Here is a 22782-nt window from a genome sequence, read left to right on the forward strand (position 1 = left end):
GTAACCTTGGCCAGATCTGTGCCTTGCCACAATTCTGTCTCTGAGCTCTTCAGGCAGTTCCTTTGACCTCATGATTCTCATTTGCTCTGACATGCACTGTGAGCTGTAAGGTCTTATATAGACAGGTGTGTGGCTTTCCTAATCAAGTCCAATCAGTATAATCAAACACAGCTGGACTCAAATGAAGGTGTAGAACCATCTCAAGGATGATCAGAAGAAATAGACAGCACCTGAGTTAAATATGAGTGTCACGGCAAAGGGTCTGAATACTTATGACCATGTGATATTTCAGTTTTTCTTTTTTAATAAATTTGCAAAAATTTCTACATTTCTGTTTTTTTCTGTCAAGATGGGGTGCTGAGTGTACATTACTGAGAAATAAAATGAACTTTTTTGATTTTTGGAAAATGGCTGCAATGAAACAAAGAGTGAAAAATTTAAAGGGGTCTGAATACTTTCCGTACCCACTGTAAATATAAAATATCAAAAGTACAACAAAACAGATACACACACACACACATTTGGTCCCAGGAGAACGTTTAGCTTGGTGCTAACACTGCACGCAAAAACAAGAACCTTTGCTCAAGCTTTTCCACTGCAAGAGAGCTCAACCTTTTCTCTTGATTTCTTGTTCAGGCCTGACCTGAACATAAAAGCAGCAGCTCAGAGCCAAGACTCTCTAGTTAAATCAATATGGATTCCACTGCCCATTTGGTAACATTCATGATGTAAGCATATTACATACGCATGAATCAGTTCTTATTCTCAAAGCTGAACTACTCCACTGTTTGGATTAAAATTTAAATCTATTACAGTGAGGAGGCTGATTCAGAATGGAAAGTGCAGAGGAAGTGGGCAAAGATTCTGTCTTAATGATGGCTCAGGTAGGAGTTTTGGCTGAGAGGATTAGCCAAATCGAGGCATTCATCTCCACTGTTTGCGCCCCCTCAATTGGGGTACACATTAATTATCACTTGCAATTATGCTGAACGGACATTCATAAATATGTCTTTTTCTTACATTACAAAATGAGTATTTAGTATAAGAGTATAATAGAGAGACTTCAGCCTTTAGAAGGTTTGTAATGTGAAACATCTGCAGTAAGTGTTGAATGTCTTTTGAATATAGAAGCAATTGGAATTAAAAATCTGCACAAAACTATAACATTTCTGTTTGTTGTTCTACTGATGGAATTATTGCTGCGGAAATGTATGTTTGTGAATTTATTAAGACAACAGATTAAAACGGAAGAATTTACACTGACAACATCAACAGCAAGTAAAACAGGGTCTTAGTAAAATATTATAAAAATCTACAAAAATAAACTAAGCATGCAGTGCTAGAGAGCTGCGTTATATAAAAAGCTTGACCCAGTTTAACAACAATAAATATCCACACCACATTCTTAACTTCATGAGTCCAGACCGGATGAGGCCTGGTGCTCAGGCTGCAGTTGGAATGTTTGGAAGTATAGTTCAGACAATCTGGGAACTGCTCAGTGTGGGTGACACTATGTGGCCCGAGACACCTGTGGACTAACACACTGGGTTATGTGGGACGACTGGGGCCATGGTTAACTGAGGAGACTTCCTGTCAGGGCAGTGTGTGTGTGTGTGTGTTTTTGTAGAGGCAGCCGTTTCTTCCACAGTCTGCTTGGTAGATTCAGTGAAGATAGAAAACGTTACTGAGATGAATGACAGACGTTCATACTGAGGTTCCTAACCTTTCTGTATAGCCGGACTGTTCTGGAGGCTGGTGGCCTTGGAGGATGGCTTGGATGAATCGGCATCAGAGTCTTTGCTCGTGTCTATGGACACGATCACATCTTTCATCCCTGAGGACTTCTCCTGGGAGGACAGCAAGTCATCTGGGAGGAAATGGAATGAGAGGACAGAGGAAGGGGGGATGCAGGAAGAAGAGAAAACAAGATGGAAGATAGAAACAATGTTTAAAGAGTGTGAGGGAGAGAAAAAGGAAATCAGACATCACTACAGAGTGTTCATAGCATTTCTTTAGTATTTCACTTCCATAAAGTTAGGGGGACTTTCAAGAGACAGATGAAAAAAGTATCAACAAAGTCGAAGCAGCAGAGGCCGAAATATCCTGACCATTAGTTAGGTCCTCGCTGGAAATGCTAGATATTCCATTTCCCAAAATAAGGGTTGGAGCTGTTAAGAGATACAGAAGAACCCAGTTCACTGATTGCACAGTGGTGTGAGGGAAGGAGCTCCACTCTGTAACAACAATATCGGCCCCGGCTGCACAGAACACAAACCAGACAACAAACAAAACTAACGTTGTCATCGTATGTTACTCACAGAATTAATATTAATTACAGCTGATCTGCCAATGCTTACCTTTTGTCATTTTAATCGGTGAAAGTGACAGTCAGCATCCGTTAAACAAGAAGCTGCTAGCCTACATGAATGTTTTCTACACTGATCTTTGCTAATGATAATTAGCGCCACAGTTTAGCAAATCCATGCATTTTGCCAGTCTCGGTGTTTGGGTTTTTCTCCCATTCACACACTCTGGTTTCCACTCTCACATGCAGTGAAATGCTGCACTGCAGAGGCTGGCTGTGGTAAAGCAGAGCCACGCTGCCTCCAAGCTGAGATAACCCTGATCCAATCAACAAAAGGTTTGGGATTTTGGATACATCTGTCATTTTGTGTTACATATAAATATAATATTTTGCTTATCACCTCTCAGGAACCATGTTGTGTATGTATGCATATGTTTGATACCTTGTCCTTGGATATGGGACACGTCCAGCCCCTCTTTCAGTCGCAGAATAACAGCACCAAACTGGAAGTCAAATGCATCGCTGAGAGGAAACACATAAATAAAAGATTGACATCAGCAGAGGACAGAATGAAGCGTGACATGCTCAGCTAAACAGACTTGGACTATTAAGCAGTGTGTAGATAAGGCCAGGCTCAGATGTCTCTCAGCTGTGCAGGGTGAACCTTGTAGTGTGCACGCTACCACAGCTCCTCGCTGGATGGAAACTAAAGGAACATTTCTGAGTGTATTAGCTGTGATTTTAATATTGTGGAGCTCAACCATCTCTGACCTTCAGCTCTAATGCTATAATCCCCACACCCACTCAGCTTAAATCCTTCAGTCACAGTCTCACATGACTGATTTAGGTTTCAGCAGGTGAACAGGATTTCACATGGACCAACACCGTACTCCTGTGTTAATACATGTACTTACAGAGTGCGTGTAGTACTACACTGCTATTACGGTCTTTAATGTCTATGAGAAATACTCGGTTTTGTTTTGAAAAGGGAGCATACTGGCTGTGTCTGTAGGGTCTGTGCCATGGAGCCCCTGACCCTCCTGGGACCTGGACTCCAGGTTCAAACCAATTAGCTTGTGTTCATTAAATTTATTAGGGCCCCGAGCATGAAACATGCGAGTTCCCTATTGAAAATGAAGGGATTTTTTTTTCTTCTTTCTCTCTTTTTCCCCGCAAAGTAACTTTAATTTTGCACATAATTCAGGTGCAGTGAAAAATTTCGTATTTTATGGGCTTCGTGCATGGGCGTGGCAAAATGGCTCGCTAGCGCCCCCCCACCCACAGAGCAGCCCCGGACAAAGTTTCACCTATGTGTATGAAATTTCTGTGATACGTGTATCATATCCAGATGTACAAAAAAGCCTCATGGAGCCATTGCCTAAACCCATGATTTTTAGCGATGTACACACTTTGTACTTTAACAAACTCCTCCTAGTGAATTAGTCCGATTGACATAAAATTTTCGCTGTGAAGTCTAAACCCATTGACGATTAAAAGTTGTATCAACGTGCCCGTAGCATAGCGTCCAAAATCGATAACTCGCTATAAAACAGGAAGTTGTTGTAACTTCAGAGTACATGCTCACATCTGCACTAAACTTTACGTGTTTGAGTCACGCCCCGAACACATCTACATGCCAATATGAAGTTATAGTCGTAGCGCCAAGTGCTATGTAGCTCCACAAAGGGGACACAGGAAGTGATGATTAACACCTAAGCAAACACACCCAGTGATTACTCAGTTGACAAAAACGTGTCAAAAACTTTGGAAATAAATGAAGTGAAGTAATCAAAGCAAGCGAAAATGTCACATTCTCTAGTTGCAGCTTGTGAAATGTGAGGATGTTCAACAACATTTACATAAAAATCATTTTTCATAGAGACCAGTATTAACCAGTGGATTTGTGTATTAACCAACCACGATGAGCACAGCACTCCTGAAAGCAGCCAGTGGAGGAACTTATGGTATTTCTCCTCACAACTAGCATTATTCTACTTCAGAGAGATGTTGAGTGTGTAATGACACTTATGTCTATATGAGACACGACCTTTCCACATGTAATTCCCAGAAAATATTGTCTTTATTTGGGTTCCTTCTGTAAGTCACAGTTTAGAGTTCAGAGGACAAACCGTGTGTTACAACATGAAGGTTAAATCTATCTCTTGTATTAAGGAGCTCTACTCACTGGATCATACTGATGTAAGTCTCCACGTTCATCATGTCGCCATCCCTCCAGTCGTTCTTGAAGCCGAGCACCAGGGTGTTTGGCTTGAGACGACCCAAACCAGCAGCCTCGAGAGGGAGAAGAATTGAAATCAAGATCAAATGAATTCACACCTTGACTCGCTTCTTAAAAAGGTACAAAGTAGTTTATTTGTCATTATACAACACAAGGCTGCATAACAAAACGAAATTTGTAGTTCCTTCATGCTACACACACAGAACATATAATTAATTGTAGATTAAAATATGGTAACATATAAAATAAAACAATATATACAGATATTTATGTACATATATACATACACTTATACACCAAGAACATTCTGCACTAGATTCACTTTCAGGCTAGCTATCACTGCCAGTTTTAACACTTGTGATGGAAACTCTGGCAGCACCGAGTATGAATCACCTCTGAGCAGTTTCTCAACAGAAGAATGGCACGCCACACAGTATGAAGTGTTCTAAAACTAGTTTAAATGTTTAGCTGTTAAATACCTTATTTAGGGGAAAGGTATAACTCCTATGACAATTTATATTTTTCTTCATGTCAACAAATCCCATGCGCAGACTAATCAACAATGAATGTATCCTATTAACAAGTACTGTATGCGTACCAAAGTTTACTTTGATTTGACATGAATCGAGAATATTTGAGTTTAAGGGCATGCAGGCCCTAAATTCAATAAACTTCATAGCCCCTTACACAACAAATAGAACTATCCTCAGCCAGGAAAAATCATTTCAACCATTACTCGTTGGCAATGTTTTTTGAAAAATAGTGAAAAATGTGCCTGTAGAAGAAAACCAACTTATGAACACCAACAAACACAAACTGAGCAGTCTGAGCCAACACTCTGAGCTGTTGCTACTTGTTGGCACTGGCTGTGCAAGTCTACAACAGGCTTGAACAATGCTTCCTGCACGTAGACGGTTAACTTATTTCAGTACAGTAGTTTGCGGTTTACACTCAGTGATATCCTCCAGAGCAACATAGGCTGAATCTGTTTCAGAGCTAGCACCTTTGTATCAGTGCTGATTCCTACCTGGAGCAGGTACTGTGTGCCCTGCCTTATGTCCTCAGCAAACACTGGTGTATAGAAGGCCTTGGTCTCGTTCTTCAGCAGCCAGCGCTGGTACCGGGCCTGGTCTGTGGCCAGATCTTTGAAGTTTGGCCTTCTGCAGCCCTGTGGGGAGGCACACACAGCAAATATAACTAATGCCAAAGCTTTGCATTCATCAATATTGGAAGTTTGTAACAAATGAAATGACCATCCAGACAATACTGTCGGTCTACATTTCCAAGATCACACATCACAGGAAGCTTAATTCAGACTAAAGAGTTCAACCTGTAGAACAAAGTTTTGCTCTGAATCGCCTCATTAGGGACTTTGTTTATTTCTGAAGAGAAGAGCTCACAAAGCGACCTTTCAGCCAGGAAACTGTAATGCCATTAGCTGGGAATGATTTCTCCATTTAACTTGCTGAACTCTCTCCCAGTCCTTATGGCAGCAATAGAAGAGGCCACTTGTGAAGTACAACATGTTCCACAGAGCCAGAAAGCTGCTGGACTGCACAGAGCCTGCATTCAGCCAATCAAAATGGCCTTTCCATTGTAAAGCAGTTATGCCTGGCAGGGGATTACTAAAAGGCTGTTTACACCAGATACTGCGTACAGGAGTGGAACAAACGCATCAGCTGGATCACCATTGGATATGGGACACATCCAGTCCCATGCCACCTCATTTCTGAGCTCTAAGCTGACTCAGAGAGAGTTATACCGTGTCTGAGCAAAGACCGGTAAGAAGTCACACAACGGTGATTATTTTAGAAGGGGAAATTAACTGATCAGTAGCTTGTTGCAGCACTTGGTCCTGATAGTCAAAAAAATGTCTAAGATATTTTTGAGATTTATAAATGGTGTCTCCATTGCATAGTTTATCCAAACAACAATGTTTTTTTCAATTTAACTGCAAAATGTCCAGCTCACTACATGTCCTGATCAACATTTGTTGTCTTTGTTGCATGTCATGCCGCTCTCTCGCTCCGCCCATTTCCTGTCTGTCTCTTCACCCCACTCTATCCAATAAAGGCAAAAACATGTCCAAAATGTTTCTTTACAAAAAAAGTCTTCTTGTCGAAAATATTCATTGTGTTACATGTTTGCATTGAAAATGAACATCACCAAATATATTGCTTGTTGCTTGTTGTTGTGTGCATCTACTGAATCCTAGGTGCAACTGACAAAATTAACCTGAAGCAGGCTACAGTCCTTTTGATGGTGCAATTCAATTTATTTATTGAATGACTAGTATGAGACCAACCAGTAGTGGCTAAGACCTTAGTGAGGACTTTACAGACTCATTAAATAATGGACACACATAGTTGGTGTAACCCAATCCAGGGGCCCTCATGGTGTAGTTAAGCCTCTCTTTCAATTCAGTAGTTAGTCACTGACATCAGCCTCTGTGGAAGTACAGTTTGCTGAAGCTCTTGTATGGGTGTACATGTAGAAGGGGCATCATATGAAATTTTAAAACAGCTATATAACAGCTGGTGTATCAGGAGTGCAAAGTGTTAAAATACAGAGAGGAATTTTGATTCATTCCACTTCATCACGAGATCCCTAATGATACGCTTAATTACTGTGTACCTGATGGAGTCAACAAGTTGACATCATACAGTTTGTCTGAAAGCTTATTCAGATGCTTTCAGTAATATCTGACTGAGCTGGGAGCATCATGGCTCTCTAAAGCAATTTAGGATCATTTGTGGGTTTTTAGAACATCTTCTTAATGACCACAAAAGACAAATAAACAATTACAGAGTATGTGCTCACCGTGCGAACATGACCGCAGATCATTAGGCCTACGTTCTTGGTGAAGCTGTGGACCAGGTCTAGGAGAGCTGGGCGAGAGTTGGGGTAACCCGTCATCACCAAACACTGAGGTCTACAGTCAAACACAGTCAAGAGAAAACATCAACACATCAGATTACTTGTACTTTTTACTGTGTAGAACTTTTGCAGTGGCATTAACAGCATTAGTAGCTTTTAAATCTGTAGCCACCTTTTGTTCTGACATTAAGGTGGCCTGTAGTCCTCTCAGCACAGAAACAAACAGAACAGGAGCAGAGTAGCGTACATCAAAGCAAATATGTTAAGCACCATGGGATTTAATGGAGGAGGTGAGGGGAGAGAAGAGGAACACACAAGTCATTCTGAAGATACCATCAGAGGTCTTTTAATCTCCTGCTTGGTTTGTTGCCATGGGAACAGTCAAAAGGCACAATATCACTAGTACTCCTCAGAAACACCACTGCACCATGTGCTACATGTCAGAAAATGCAACATTGTGGATAGTGAAATAACTAATACAAATGATTCCAGGCCAGCTGTGTTCAAAACCAAATGAGTTAATAAAGTTTGTATTTTACCCATCGTAGGAATTACATGGTCTCATGTAATGCATAACATTCACTGCTTTGACAATTAGTATCATTTTGTACATTTGCCATTATGACATACCTTACATCTATATTGGAAAATATGCTTTAAATAATGTAGTGCTTTCAACCACACAGCCCAGCCCTGGAAACAAATACAGTTCAACATCTGATCTCACTGCACTTGAAAACTATTAACTGTGTTGGGCAGTCAGCCTCATTTCCCTTAGGCCATCTAAACTTCAAATTACAAATATTAGTAGGGTTGAGTTTATAGAGGTAGCTGCAACTTGTCACCGAATAACTATTTGTCGTTAAATGTCCATTAGTGTTAGTTTTACTTATCACCTCCAAATACACACACACACACACACACACACACACACACACTAAAATATATATAGCACGCATGGCCATAAGTCCGTGACGGTCTAAACTTTCAGTCCAAAAAACACTGCCTGCTCCAGTTTAATAACAGCAACCCCAGGCATGTTGAGTTAGTAGGGATGGTTTCTTTGTGTTTGGTACCTGAAGTTCTTGATATGGTCCTCCACTCCGCTGAGGTGCAGAGTGTGGGTCAGGGCCTGGTGGTAGGTCAAAGCCTGGGTCGATGAGCCCCAGTTCACATCTGGAGGGAGGACGCATGCAGGCAGAAACACACAGTGCAGTTAGGAAGTGTGTTTATGGGTTGTCCTGATTAGCCAAAGGCCATCTGACCCATGTGGCATTACAGGCCATGTGTGTGTATGTAATTGCCTGTCAAACTGAGTGTGCACACAGGTGTGTGTTCAGAGCTGCAAGGCAGCTTTTGTTTGAAGAGGTGCAAGGATGGGTATGGGGGGGTGGAACAACTGGACAGCTCAGTATCCAGTAGCAGTGTGATATATTTCCGTAATTCACATAATAATTCAGTTTGTTTACAGTTTTTCTGTGATCTGAAGAGTCCAAACATTACATTTTTAGATTTCAGACTTAGTTTACATAAATAACTTGTAACTAGCTTTGGAGTCGTTGGACGCCGTGTGGTTTACATTTCTGGTGAAGCTTAGCCAGCCGTTTCACCCTACTTCAAGCCTTTTCATTGGGTCTATTTTATTCTTAACAGAAAGATTTTACATTTCAATTTCTTCTTCAAATGAGTACAGGTTACAGTGAAGCAACATAAGTGAAACGGGATTTTAAGTGGGGAGATAATTACATTTTTTCACTATGAGTCATGTTTTTGTGACTAGTATTTTTTTGAAGTTATTCTGAGGGCATTCTGTAACAGAAATAGTAAATGTTGTCATAAACCCATTGGCTAAACTGTTCCAATAACTCACCTGGCTTCTTATAGCTGACGTAGATAAAAAGACCCAGAACAATGACGTTTGTCAGGAGAGCAGCCCACCAGTTGATGACAAACATCACCACACAGCACAGTATCGCTCCGGCAAGAGAAACCCACATGTTGTAGTATTTGAAGCTGGGACGCCACCCTACAGCACCAATGAAAACAAGTCACAGCACTGCAACCAAAGGCAAAAGGACAAGTAAAAACATAAACTCACATACTGTATAGGTATCATAATGTTTGCTAAACGTATAATTATGGGAAACTGAGGAAATACATTTCATGTTAAGGTTGGGTACAAAGTCCAGTTTGTCAAAGACTCCTTAGTTTGGACCAGATTAATTCAGACCTGCATTTCTTAAGACTAAAAATGGTCTGAAACAGTAAATGTTGCTGTTAAAAGAGCATGGATAAAGTTAAAGTTGAAGTTGGATATGCTTGGGTTAAAGAATGGGAGTTAGCAGTCTGTTAGACTGGAGACCAGAAGGTTATTCCAGCTATTAGGGACCATATATATTTACTGGGTACCACAGAAACTAGCCTAGTGAGATTTTAGTGATGGGATACAGTCGAACTGTGTGTAGTTACACAATGACAGAGTCTAAAATTAACCACAGGACATAAAGGGTACACTGATGGTGCTGATCCTCTCAGCCCATGCAGGGGTTTTGTGGGTCCCTGACAGTTGGCAGAGATCGGCCTTGAAGAGACCAGGGGCCGTATTACAGAAACTTCCTAACTGACAGATCCAATCCTAACTGCCTGGTAACCATGGTAATAAGTGTTAGGAACTGATTTAGGAAAAAGGCCATTTCCTAACTTTAGATAAGAAAAGTGTATTACAGAAGCATCCTAATTTCGTAAAATCTTAAATAAACTCTGCTAACTTTAGGAGAACTGTTAAGCTGTCCTAACTTTTACTTTTCCACCAGGTAGTGTTTGCTAACTCGTTTAATCCACATGGCTGCGCTAATTGCTTTTACAAAATCAACAAAATGTCAACAGGCAGAACTTAATTGATTCTACTGATGAGTTTAATGTGTTTGACAAAACCCTCGTTAGTGATCAAAATAATAATAATTTAAAAATCTGTACAATTATTTGTTAGTCTGAGGTTCCACTGGTTGTCTACAGTGGCTCCCAGGGCTCAGTGAGAAAGACTGTAGGCGATGTAACGCTGGATAATGTCTCATTATGTAACATAATGTAAAGGCTTGATGTAACAAAAGGATCCTAATGCAAGTCTTTGGTAGGAGGAGATCGTTAAATTCAAGAAATACATGAAAAAAATAATGACGTTAGCCCGCAGCCTTTATTATTATTAGCCAATTCTTTGTTTGTCATTATAAACTTTCCCGAGAAGAGTAGCCTTCTGCCGGGTCAGTGAGGGAGCACAGGAGGAGCCACCAGCAGTTTCATCTACTCTTTGGACACTACAGTGGCCTGTGTCTTCAAATCACTGTAAATGGACTTATTTTCTTTTTGACAGCATGGCAGCCGGATATGCGGCGGAGACTGTGTCCGCTTTTTTAGCCCACTAGAAAAATCCTATCTTAGACTCTTCCTATCTTAACTTAAGACAGGAACTTTCTGTAATACGGCCCCAGAACACTAAAAAGGGTTTATAGTTTGTGGTTGCAGTGGCAGAAAAATCTATTAGTAAATGTCTGTATTGCCTTTATTTCAGTCATGTACCATTTAAGTCCATGTAATTATAAGACCTGCTTGGAGGAATTAGAAGCAGATAGAGGATCTGTACCTGGAGTTCTGCTAGAGCTTTGGTATTGAGGGGGGAAAAAGCACAGAACTCAGTATAAAAAAAACAAAACTATATACATTTCATTCTGCTGTCCAATAAAGTCTAAAAGGGTCACTTCACCCAAATCACAAATAATGTAAATATTTTCCATCCATGCTGACAGGTTGGGTTTCATTTGTGCAGGGATTCAGATATCTGTGTCTGACATTTCTGCTTCCAGCTCAATACAAAGATGGTGAATGGAATGTCATCTCTTTCCAGAAACAATGCTTCCATCACTATGGATCATTCAACTGTTTTAACTAAGGACAGGGTTCAACAGCATTTTACCTAATTAAACCTCATACTAAACCTAATCCTTTCTAATCCCTTATTCAATCTAGTTTTCAATACTCCTAAGTAGCTCAATGTATGAATAACTAAAAGTTTTAGGTATTCATAAATGTAGTAGTTAAGACCTGTAACCATCTTTTGGTCTTGTTAATGTTGACAACATGTAACTGCAACATAAAATGAGAAGAACAGCAGAGTTTATGAGGTGACATGCTGAATTACTGTAACAGCTATAGCCTACCAACCTTTACACCAAATACTGCAGGTACTGATTCACAACTATTACACTGACAAGCTTTCAAACAGTGAAGTGATGGTCAGCACCAGCTAAAAATTAGAAGCCAATGCTGTCTGAATGTTTTTTACATTGTCTTTTTACTAACAAAAACAATGCTAACACTTTTCTGGTAAAAGATGTGGCTGTTGCAGTATTTAAGTGTGTCTTTTTTTCAATTCTGTATGCATCACATACTAAATCCCATTGTACTGGATTGTAGGCAGAGACAGATATCCCAAAACTTGGACGAATACAACCAAAACTATATGCATAGATGGATATCACTAAAGGTAACTGCAAATGCTTTCCCATCATTTTGATAAACTAACCCTTTAAGTATGAATAACAAGCAAATATATAGGGTAGCATTTTTTGGATGCTGTACAACATCATCTCTGACATATTTCTATGTAGTTCCACACAAGGAGAGATCAGTCTCGCCAAAATGTAAACTGACAATACCCAGTTTGTGTCAGCCAAGAGGTAATTCATGCTTGTTTTGTCCAACATTACAGCTCCTGGCAAACTGTTCTGACTCATCTGTCAGAAAACAGTAGGGCCAAACAAAACAACAACACTGAAATGATGTACAGAATCAATCTCACAACCATTCACCAGTGAATCATATAAAATGACTGTGTATCCATCCAGATTTCCTTCATCAGAACCTGAACATTACACTTCATGGTAATTGGGGTTTTGTTTAGATGACTAAATGAACATGTCATTTCCTTGCGAGTTTAATGTCAAACAGGCAAAGTATACAGGAATTGTGTTATTTATAAGGGAGGATATGGTCATTTAAAAAAGGAACTTTATTGAACCTAAAATCGTTACAAATTATGGAATATCGCCGTTACCCTCTGGCTTCTGGTACCCAGAAGTCCAATGGCAGTTCACACCAGCATTTTAAATCACTACATTTTTAAACAAAAGCACTTGATTTTATTGAAATCACTGCAACTAGCGGCCTGGCTTGCTGAGTAAATTCATGCAAGTCTTTAGCGCTGAGGTTTTTGCATTGCTAACAAAAATTGCCAACAGTTAGCAAACCAACTACCCTGCAGCGCTATTGGGACTGACTAGCACTACAATGTTCCCGGCTGGCTAACATGTTAACATATAGTTCAGTTAGTAGACACTACATGACCAAAAGTTCAGCACCACCAAAATTAAATATTCTCTGCCACAGTCTGGTGAGATCAGGTAATTCCAGCCTAATGTTAGTACATCCTTAATTAAAAAATGCCTGCAATGATTATGACTATTGTTTTAATTTAGTGCACGGTATATTTTCTAATATACATATTGACCTACCTACTTTTAAAACTTAGTTTAGCTGCTTTTATGTTTATCTTGTCTGGTTTACTGTTATTTTAATGGAAAATTCAGTTGGCTTACACTGGCACATTTACAGCCATGTTGATCAATGTCCCTATTAAAAACGGCAGGTCTAAATGAAACATTACATACACATTAACTCTACCTCAGATTTTCGGTTAGCTTTTCTGATAGGACCCATCTTGTGAGCTCTAAAACACTGTCTCTAAGCTCCGTCAGGCACTACAGCTCAGGACATGTCTAAAAGCTTCAAGTAATTCCCTTTAAAACCCTATCATTTCCCATCACAGTCATTGTTAAACACCATATGACCTGTGACCCTGCAACCAAGGCTCAGCTGTCTTAACTTCAGGATCGAGCGTGTTTTTGTTCTTATTTTCTCCCATTTCTGGGTCTTGAGCTTACCTGGTGAGTTAGCCAGTGAGGCGTGGAACACAGAAAAGTTGATCAAGGCATAGGAAGCCAAGAAAAAGTTGGAGATGATGGGGGCAATTACGTTCAACTCGGCTGCAAGAAAAAAAAACAAACAGTAAATTCAGAGTGAGTCAAATCTCCCACCTAAGACAAAAAGTGTGTGAGGTACACAAATCCAAAAAAAGATTGAGAGTGTTTGTTTGCTTTGTCATCCAGCCTGTAGATCAGCAGTGTCAATGCTGATGATCTTATGTTTGATTCTTGCTAAAATTCCCGTCTGCATTTTCATGTCAGAAACGGGCTTCTAGTTTCCAAGTTTGATCCTGGCAATGACAGAGTGAGTGAGAAACCTGACGGGGAGAGATAACGAACAGCAGTCACTGACTGTGTGTGTGGGTGAGAGAGAGAGAGAGAGAAAAAGAGAGAGCACTTTGTTTCTTTATTTACATCGTGTAGGCTATGTATAATAGCACGGTATTATTGCCCAAAGGTTTGTTTAACTTTTCTTACGGCTAGGCTAGTAGTGCAGGACTGAATATTTATTGCGGTGTTGAAGAGTTCAGAAATTGAGCCGGGGAAGAGCGAGATAGACTGGAAGACTAGATGTAGATGTGCAGGAAAAAATAAAAATAAAATTCAACATTAGAATCCCAAAATTGAATATCGAATGTGTAACCAACAATCGAATATTGGGGTCCAGCTCTAGTTATTTCATGTTGAAACAGTTTCCCTATCATTTTTACCAAATCCTATTGACCTTTCAAGGAAATTTCTTAGAAATGATTCTGAAATTACAGACTTAAAAGGTTCAGTGTGTAATATTTCTGAGGATCTTTCGACAGAAATGCAATATGAGATCCAAAACTATGTTTTCAGTGGTATTTAAAAGACCTAACACATAATAAACCATTATGTTTTTATTAACTTAGAATGAGCCATTTATATCTCCATAACCGTGGATCCCCCATTCCATGGACGTCGCAATGTTGCATCGTCATGTGCAAACAGCGCTATACAGCTCGTTTCCTCACTACGGTATTCTTCTACTTCTGGTAGAATTCAGGGAGTGCAGACACTCATCACTATGTTGAATACTAACATTAGAAGAAGAAGAAGTAGTAGTAATAATATACTGCAGGGGTGGGCAAATAAGTTTCGCATCGGAGCAATATATTCAACCATTAGATGTTGGATGAGAATATAAGCCATAATATTGACTTAGTAACATGTAAAACATGTTTGGTTAGCTCAGTCGGCAAGGCGCCGGACTCGCAACCCAAGGGTTGAGAGTTGGATCCCACCTCGAAACAGTTTTTTTCTCTCTTCAAAAAATGAATTCTGCAGCGGATGTTTCTCAGATCACAGCATGTGCTGCACTGTTTTTGCTTTTTTTTTTAAAGTAAAAGCTCAGTTCAACTCCAACAGTAAACAAGCTTCTCGCGCTTATATTTTGTAGGCAAAACCACTACAGAGGAAGTGATTATGTGAGTAACTTGCTGTCATAACTGAGATCTATTTCAGCACTGCTATCAAAGAAAAAATATTTTTTGCCATTACCAAAGCACCATAATCTGGCAGCAGGCCAGATATTATTGTTGGTGGGCAGTTTTGGTGAGGGTCCATAATGAGAGAGAATGAATGTGTTTCCCTTCTCAATGTTTGTATAAACTTTATCTGATTGGTGGTTTATAATGGACTGTAGTGAAGTGACAGTAACAGTGTTTCACACTCTTGGCTTCCATTTTCCATGTTGTCTGTCAGTCTGGTCTGCCAAGTCACAATAATATATGGTTTTACTGAATAATTAAGTAAATATAATTTCTTAATAAATATAACTAAAGACTTCTTGACTGGCCACTCTCTGCTGTCTCAGAAGAGACACCTTTTGTGCTGTGTCAGCCACCGTAACTGTCCTGCACTCTTTGAAAGTTTAGGGGGCAGTGGTAGACTGGACATTTGGCTGCAATTCACAACCCTCGCCACTAGATGCCACTAAATCTTACACACTGAACACCTTTAAAGTTACCACATTTTATGGGTAATTAGGTCATTTTCATATCGTGGAGTGTGATAAATACTACAGCCTCTCAGAGTTTCCCCTAGGATGGAATTGTAGCAGTGGAGGTGAAACTAATTTTTTTTGTGCCCTTCTTGGTCTCGAGAAGCTGATACACTGTCAACGAGACACAGTAAATTTATTGCCAGAATGTTTTCCTCCGCTTGCGTTCAGCGTTACATTCTGCTGCCGCATTCAGCATCGCCGCACCGCCGCACCGCTGCTCCTATATACATATAGGGGAAACACTGGCCTCTAGGCTTTTAACCTCAGAGTACAGTGTATTTACAATAACGATGCATAATTGACAAATGAGCAATGTGTGCTGCCATACCGATGAGGATGAAGGCCAGAGCAATACCGAAGGTCAGGATGTAGCCTCGGAGGGGCTCGTTGTTCTTGCCATAGCCTTTGGCAAACATGCTCAGGCCGGGGTAGATGTTATCCTTACATAAAGCCTGGGGATATGGAAAGCATTTGGTAGCGTTTTAGTTGTTCATAATCACACTACAATCCAAATCTTTAAGAGAATTGCTCCCTAGTTATAGGTGTAATTTGATGTAGTTTAGGTTGTGGCTTACCTGAAAAACTTTAGGTGCACTGACTAAAGAGGCCAGAGCTGAGGACAGAGTGGCAGAAAATATTCCTGCAGTGATGATTGGCCCAAAACCAGAAACCTGGCTCATCACCTTAATGGAACATTAAATAAAAATTAAAATGTTTGACTTTTGCACCCAATAACCAACACCGTCTCTGAAATGTTCTAATACATGTCAAACCTCATCTTCTGATAGAGCTGCTTCATACCTGGAAGTTATTGTGGAGTCCATAGCTGCACACTTTTTCACTCTTACAGTTAGAGAAGTCATAGCCAAATTTGCAGGCAGCATCAGTGCAGTTCATCATGAACTGAGAACTGAGAGTGTCATTCACATTTCCACTGGCGTCTCTCACAATACAGGAACCTGGTGTGAAAAAAGTTTTATGCACATATTAAAGCTCAGTTAAGGAATGTAATAAACTTTCATATACTGTACATATGTACATGATGAAGCTACAGAAAATATCATGTTTGATATGTACTACTGCACCTGTTGAAACAGCAACACCTAGGTAGACTATTCCTGTGATCAATATGGCCAAAAGGGTTCCTCTGGGAATGGCCAGCTGTGGGTCCTGCAACAAACAACCACAACACAGACTTAAGATAACAATCAATCTGTACAAACCTTTTAATCCGTATCAATAAAGGGCTTTTAGACACTGAAGGTAAACAGCTCAGTCTCTGTTCATTGTTACTTGCTATGATTTCCAACAGACGCAATGAACGAATCCCTCATATTCACCTGCGCAGAACAATCTACACCCCTTGAGATGCATCCTCTCTTTTATGAAGCTGTTTTTCTTAATTATTTGTGACTTACAGCAAGGTCTCCTGAAATGTTGGCTCCAGCCAGAATACCAGTGGCTGCAGGGAAGAAGATGGCGAAGACGGAGAAGAACGTCTCACTGTCTCGGAAGTCTGGACCCATGTTTTCCCACATGATGGATCCTGACAGAAAAAAATTTAAACACCAAAAAGGCAGCTGACCGAGCCTTCTGCACCAACACTGCTAAAGCTAACAGCTCTCAGGGTTATGAGGTGGTACAGGAGTGGATTTAGCCAGCGTGTGGTCATACCATCATAGCCAAAGAAGCCCTCAGGTTCCTTGGACTTGACAGGAATGAAGGTTCCAATGAAGTAGTTGATGATAGCTGTGACAAGGACAACAAGCAAGAAAATCTGGGCCTACAGAAAAGAAAAAAAACAATTCATTAGCCACAACTGATCTCTTAAACTAATGTATGCTTCAATCATACTGTGTGTCCTGTTGTGGGAATTGTCATTAGGACTTTTAGGTATGTTCTATGCAGTTTATGTTAGCTGACAGCATATCAAAGATAGGACCCTGTTCATACCTTGGCCTCCCATTCCATTCCTGCCACAGAGATGCCCAGGAGAAGGATTACTGTGATGGTGCCGATGATTCGGATATCGTTCATTTCATCTGTCATGACGGCATCTGCACCCTGAGAGATAATGCAAGCTGCTATTCAATGGAAAATGTCAACAACAAATCTGCATATGGAAAAAACATTTCAGCTTACTCTTGTAGCTGGTACTACAAAAACCTGAAAGATTTAACCTAAAATGTGGGCCACTAGTTACCTAGGGATGCAGCGATTACCGGACTTCACTATTAACTGCACTTTAAAACGTCACTGTTAATTAATTGTAAAGGCTCCGCTACGCAAAGTGTTTGTTTCACAAAACAAACTGTTGCAACTTGCACAAAACTAAAACAAAGTTACACAAGTGATGCCAGCTTAAAGTGCCGTGCTCGTCAGAGACATGGGGGCTACTACTGAACACTGGCTAAACTATGGCAGAGTGGCCAAACTGTGAAGCTTTATTTCCACCAAAGAAACCGCAGAAGTCGGCAGTGTAGGAGCATTTTGGGTACACCAAGACTGACCAGGTCACCTGTTCAAAACTTGCTGTTAAAAGGTTGCTGCTAAAGGAGCAAATGCCTAAATCAAATATGAGGCATCACCTGTGGGATCACCACCCTGCTTGGCACGCTCAAGTAACTTACACTCACTTACAGTCGATGCCGTAGCGGTGTACCCTTTTAGACCCACTGCAACAACAACACCGCTGCGCTATGAGGCCCATTTTTCTCAATGGCTTGTGCCACACCACGGCAGCTTGTTGATGCGTTGACCAACGTGCACCAACGGGCTTGAGTGCACGCCATGGTCAAAGTGGGTGAACTTTTGCGCTGAACCCAGCTTCCAGCACAGTGCAAATCACTTCTTTTCTGAAAGGGCCTTTATGGAAGACAGAACGTAGTCCTCTCAGGACCTTCAGTCACTGAACACTTAATTACATCCTGTTGCCTCCTTCTGTCTGTGTTGAGAAAATGTTGCCAGGTGTAAAACACTAACATAACATCAGGAGCTTATAAGACCTCCAGTACTATAGAGAGTATGCACATGACATCACAGAACGCAGTTCCGCTCACTGAGTGGCAGAAAGATGAGCAGCATTGTTAACTTGAATCAGCTAAAACAGAAACAACACATCACAAATGGGAAAGAGCTGGACCGCTGGTTCTTTGGTAAGCAGTAAGGATCACTGTCGAGTCCGACTGCCATAATATGACCCAATAATCACTTGTTTTACTCCCGGTTTGCTAAATGCAGTCATGGCAACAGATGTTTTGCCACTCAGTCCAGCGGGAAGGGGAAGTGACATCAACACATACCCTCTATAGCAATTGACCCTTCGCTAAGCCACGCCCCGAATACAAAGCTGACCAATCACAGCGCAGTATAGGACTCTGTCTAACTGAGGTCCGACACTTTCATGGCTGCGCTCCGTTGACTACAATGCAAAAGGAGTCGTTTTCTAGCTTTTTTGTTGTATTTTTCCAAGATATGGTCAAACGCTGTTCCTGGGGCTCTGGTAATAATTACAGTCGCTACCCAGAGAGGTGGATTGTTCCTAATGTAATGTTAGTTAGCTAACTCTACCTAACATCTTACTGAATGTAACGTAATAAAGCCCTACTGTTCTGCTTTTTAACGATTGTAATAATGACTAGAGGCCTACCCAGCTGTACAGGAACAGTGTTGATCCTTAATATCGTTGTCTTTTGTCTCAATTGTTGTGGGATGCAGTGGTTCACTTGTACTGTGTGATCGTAGGCTTTAGCTTCTATCTTACATTTTTTTCACGTCGGTTTGAGTCAGTTTGCCAGCCTGAATACAACCTTCAAATGTATAATGCAACTGCAAAACCTTTTCCAACAAATTTGACAATATTTCTCTGGAGAGTGCAGTAATAGACAGTGGCAGCGCCAACGGTTTGTCGGACTTAGCATCAGTAACTAAGGGGGGTGGGGCTTAGCGAAGGGTCAATTAACTGCATTTCAGTTTTTAATAACACTGCATGAGAGATGTTCTCAATTTCTTTCTTGTCATTTTCACTAATATCTGTGAATGGATGAGAGTTGATAACAATAAAAGTTCAATTTATTACCCTCCTCAATAACAATTTTAATAATACTTAAATACTATATAAATATAATTGTTAATATAATTAAATATTATAAATCAACTTAAGTCATTACTAGTGTTGTGAAATTAATTAATGCATCATCATAACACCATGATTATTCCTCTCACTTTAATCGTACCAACAAAATCTGTAATCATTGCATCACTATGACCAGCTACATACTTTACTACATTAACGTTACTCTCTCCAGCAGCAGCACAGCGCCGAAACCAATTGTGGAGAGGTCTGGCTATGCATTACCAGTCAGGCTAAAACAGAAATCAGAGAATAAACAGTGTTGGTATTAGTTAACTTGGCTAAACTTGGTAACTACGGCTGCATGATTAAAAAAAAAAAAAAAAAGTCATATTGTGATTATTGTGATTTCGATTATAATGGAAAAAAAAAAATTGGTACTATGAGTCGACTTTCTTGATTATTGAGAAAACCTCACAAAATACTGACATTTTGAAATGTGTATTTCAAAGAACATATGGGTTATAAGGGTTTTTTGCCAACAGTCCAAAAAACTGATTTTGCCACATTGTTAACAGTGGAGGAACTAGTATACTTAGTATATTATAACATGAAATAAAAAGTATAATGTTCATATACTAATGTTCATATACATATGTATACTATTTTACCACTTGTTCAATATTAAAACCAGCTGCAGCTGTTTCATTTCTGTTTTTATTCATTAAATCCTTGTGCAAGCAAAGGTGCTATATTGGTTTTTAATTTGTTATTACTAAGTACTAACTTGTCAATAATCATTATTCAACATTGTAAAGTTTTCTGTAGCACATCAAACTTTTTTTAATGTCCTGCACCATCCAGGCTGTGATTGGTCGGTTGACGAAAAGTGACAATGACAAGCACTTAGGCTCTGTGAAAAATAGTCAGCTAGCTAAACCCAATCCTTCCTTATCTTCTCCCTGTTTTCTTCTGTCTGATTGTTTCAGCGGCTGACGTCACATCTGTCTCCATCACAGAGCGACCGGTGCTCCGCCATTTCTCTCTGTGCTCCGGTGACCAGTCCAACTACGTTTTGAACGATGAGCAGCTGGGTGGAGTTACAGTAGGTTGTTGTCTTTAATGTTACTGGCACACTGCTCATAAATCATTTTTCTGGTTAGCATGCATCTGTTTTTAGGGTCATATACCAGAGCCCGGTGTGGGCGGGCGGGTATAGTGAGCAGACTACAGTGCAGACAGAGAAGAGTGTCACACAGCACACTTTTTTTTTTTTTTTTCAATCAAATTAAATTGCACTCTTTTTGCGGTTATGTAATCCCACAGGATGACACTGATTAGATTAATTGTGCAGCCCTATTGGTAACCATTCCCTCTTGATCCATAGAAGTAAGCTGTCTGTAGGGCTTGGGAAAGGTCAGGTATACTCAGATGTATCCAGGAGAGCTGGAGTGGTGGAATTGCACCATCAAGACGAGACGAGCAGTAATTACTAACTGCCTAAAAGCATCATAATACAGAAGGACTTACGGCAAGAAGTTCAGCAACAGTCTCAGCAAAGCCCACCACATACATGGCTACAGCCACTGCATTGGCGAAGGCAAAAATCAGACCAATAGAGCCTCCAAACTCTGGGCCCAGACTCCTCGAAATCAAGTAATATGCTCCACCTGGAAATAAAAGGTAATGTTAGTAAATTTACATTAATTACATTGATGATATTGCATTGTTTTGCATCTGAAAGTATTGCACTGGGGTATAACTGTCAGAAGCCTGTCCATGCAAAGCTTAAATATATATATTTACACGCAGGCCAAAATTCCTGGTAGATAACCAGTTCTACTGTTTAGATGGAGGATAAAATGACAGAGTTATAAAATCCTGTTTCATAAGATTACAAACAGTGGCGCAGTGTTTTGATGCCCGGTATATCCTCAAACCAATCTATTACTAAAACCTGGATCTGCATTCCCATTTAATGTTCTCACCAGTACCTGATCACCTGAAACATTTTGTACTCTGATCCCCAATTAGGGCTGCAACAATAAGCCGACGTAATCAACGACGTTGATTATAAAAATTTGTCGACAGGATATTTCATTGTCCATGAGTCGTTACAAAGATGCCGTTTAAGGGAGAGATAGCTGTCTTCTCATTAAGAACATTTCTGGTTGTTCATGTCTAACTGCACTTGCACTACATGGAATGCTAGAGGCAGTATCTGTTCCGCTGTCTGCCATGACTGTTTAACTGTAAGACTACTCACGAAGAAGAAGCTTTCATGCGAGAAGCGGAAACGGAGAAAGAGGCTAACAGCAGAATTTTTTTTGTTTTTACAAGCTTTGTACGCTATTTCATCACTAAATACACTTTTGAAAGGTTCTGAGGTGAGAAATCAACTGTGTCGAATTTGAATATTGGCATTTTACAAAAGTTGATGGCGAATCCAAAATGTGCTTAAACATTTTCGGGGGTTGAGAAGCTCCACAAGCATCGCGAGGTTAGCAGTGCCAGGCGGCCGGCCAGTCACGCCCACAAAGCAACCTGTTCCCAGTTGCAGCAGCAACAACAGAGGAAAGGCCACAACTGTAAGATAGTTTCAATGTTCGTACGGCTGTTATTTTTTCTTTACAATCTGAATAATGGTTTAACATTTTAAAGTGAAACAACAAGAAACATCTGGCTCGTGATGCAGCCTACAGAACATTCTCTGCTTATAAAACCTATAAGCTCTTTGGAAAAATAAACTACAGAAGAATTATGAAACTGGGGACTGTTGCTTTAATCTAAATAGACATTAAATTGTTAAATTTTTAGTGTACAGTTGTGGTTATAGTACTTGCTTTTAATTTGCTTTTATTTTATATAGTTCCAAAGCAAAAATCTTTGTTAAAAGTTAAAATCTACTTGGCAATAAATCAGAGCTTAGAGTATGAGCTTAATGTTTTGGGTGATAAAGCCTGGCTGTTATCTTGGAGCAGCCTCTCCATAGTTCTTTGCATTCTTGATTATGAGGTCTCATGGAAGGTTCTGGCTTCTTCCCCTGGCGTTGATTCTAGTCTTCATTCTGAATAGTAAACCTTGTTCACTTAATGGTAACATTAGCTAGTTAGGATGTATGTTGGAGATCAGGTTAAGGGTCGGCTGTGGCTCAGGAGGTAGAGCGGGTTGGCCGTTAATCGGAAGGTCAGCGGTTCAATCTGGCCTGGTCTGGCTCCCCCT

General features: G+C 40.2%; 1 protein-coding gene across 2 annotated transcripts in view; it reads right to left on the reverse strand.

Moving 5' to 3' along the window:
• slc12a2 (solute carrier family 12 member 2) overlaps positions 1 to 22782 on the reverse strand; it is an 89241-nt gene that overhangs the window by 16897 nt on the left and 49562 nt on the right. For both annotated transcript variants that reach the window (XM_046067686.1, XM_046067685.1), the window contains exons 5-20: positions 21091 to 21230; positions 17442 to 17552; positions 17163 to 17271; positions 16907 to 17034; positions 16574 to 16658; positions 16290 to 16447; positions 16064 to 16171; positions 15817 to 15940; positions 13418 to 13519; positions 9292 to 9447; positions 8498 to 8597; positions 7365 to 7476; positions 5572 to 5712; positions 4491 to 4597; positions 2748 to 2827; positions 1724 to 1867 (exon numbers count right to left, since the gene is read on the reverse strand). In XM_046067686.1, coding sequence (XP_045923642.1) covers positions 1724 to 1867; positions 2748 to 2827; positions 4491 to 4597; positions 5572 to 5712; positions 7365 to 7476; positions 8498 to 8597; positions 9292 to 9447; positions 13418 to 13519; positions 15817 to 15940; positions 16064 to 16171; positions 16290 to 16447; positions 16574 to 16658; positions 16907 to 17034; positions 17163 to 17271; positions 17442 to 17552; positions 21091 to 21230 — 1905 coding nt within the window. The remainder of the gene's footprint in view (positions 1 to 1723; positions 1868 to 2747; positions 2828 to 4490; positions 4598 to 5571; positions 5713 to 7364; positions 7477 to 8497; positions 8598 to 9291; positions 9448 to 13417; positions 13520 to 15816; positions 15941 to 16063; positions 16172 to 16289; positions 16448 to 16573; positions 16659 to 16906; positions 17035 to 17162; positions 17272 to 17441; positions 17553 to 21090; positions 21231 to 22782) is intronic.

This window comes from Micropterus dolomieu, linkage group LG13 (genome assembly GCF_021292245.1).
Source record: "Micropterus dolomieu isolate WLL.071019.BEF.003 ecotype Adirondacks linkage group LG13, ASM2129224v1, whole genome shotgun sequence".
Classification (NCBI taxonomy): Eukaryota; Metazoa; Chordata; class Actinopteri; order Centrarchiformes; family Centrarchidae; genus Micropterus; species Micropterus dolomieu.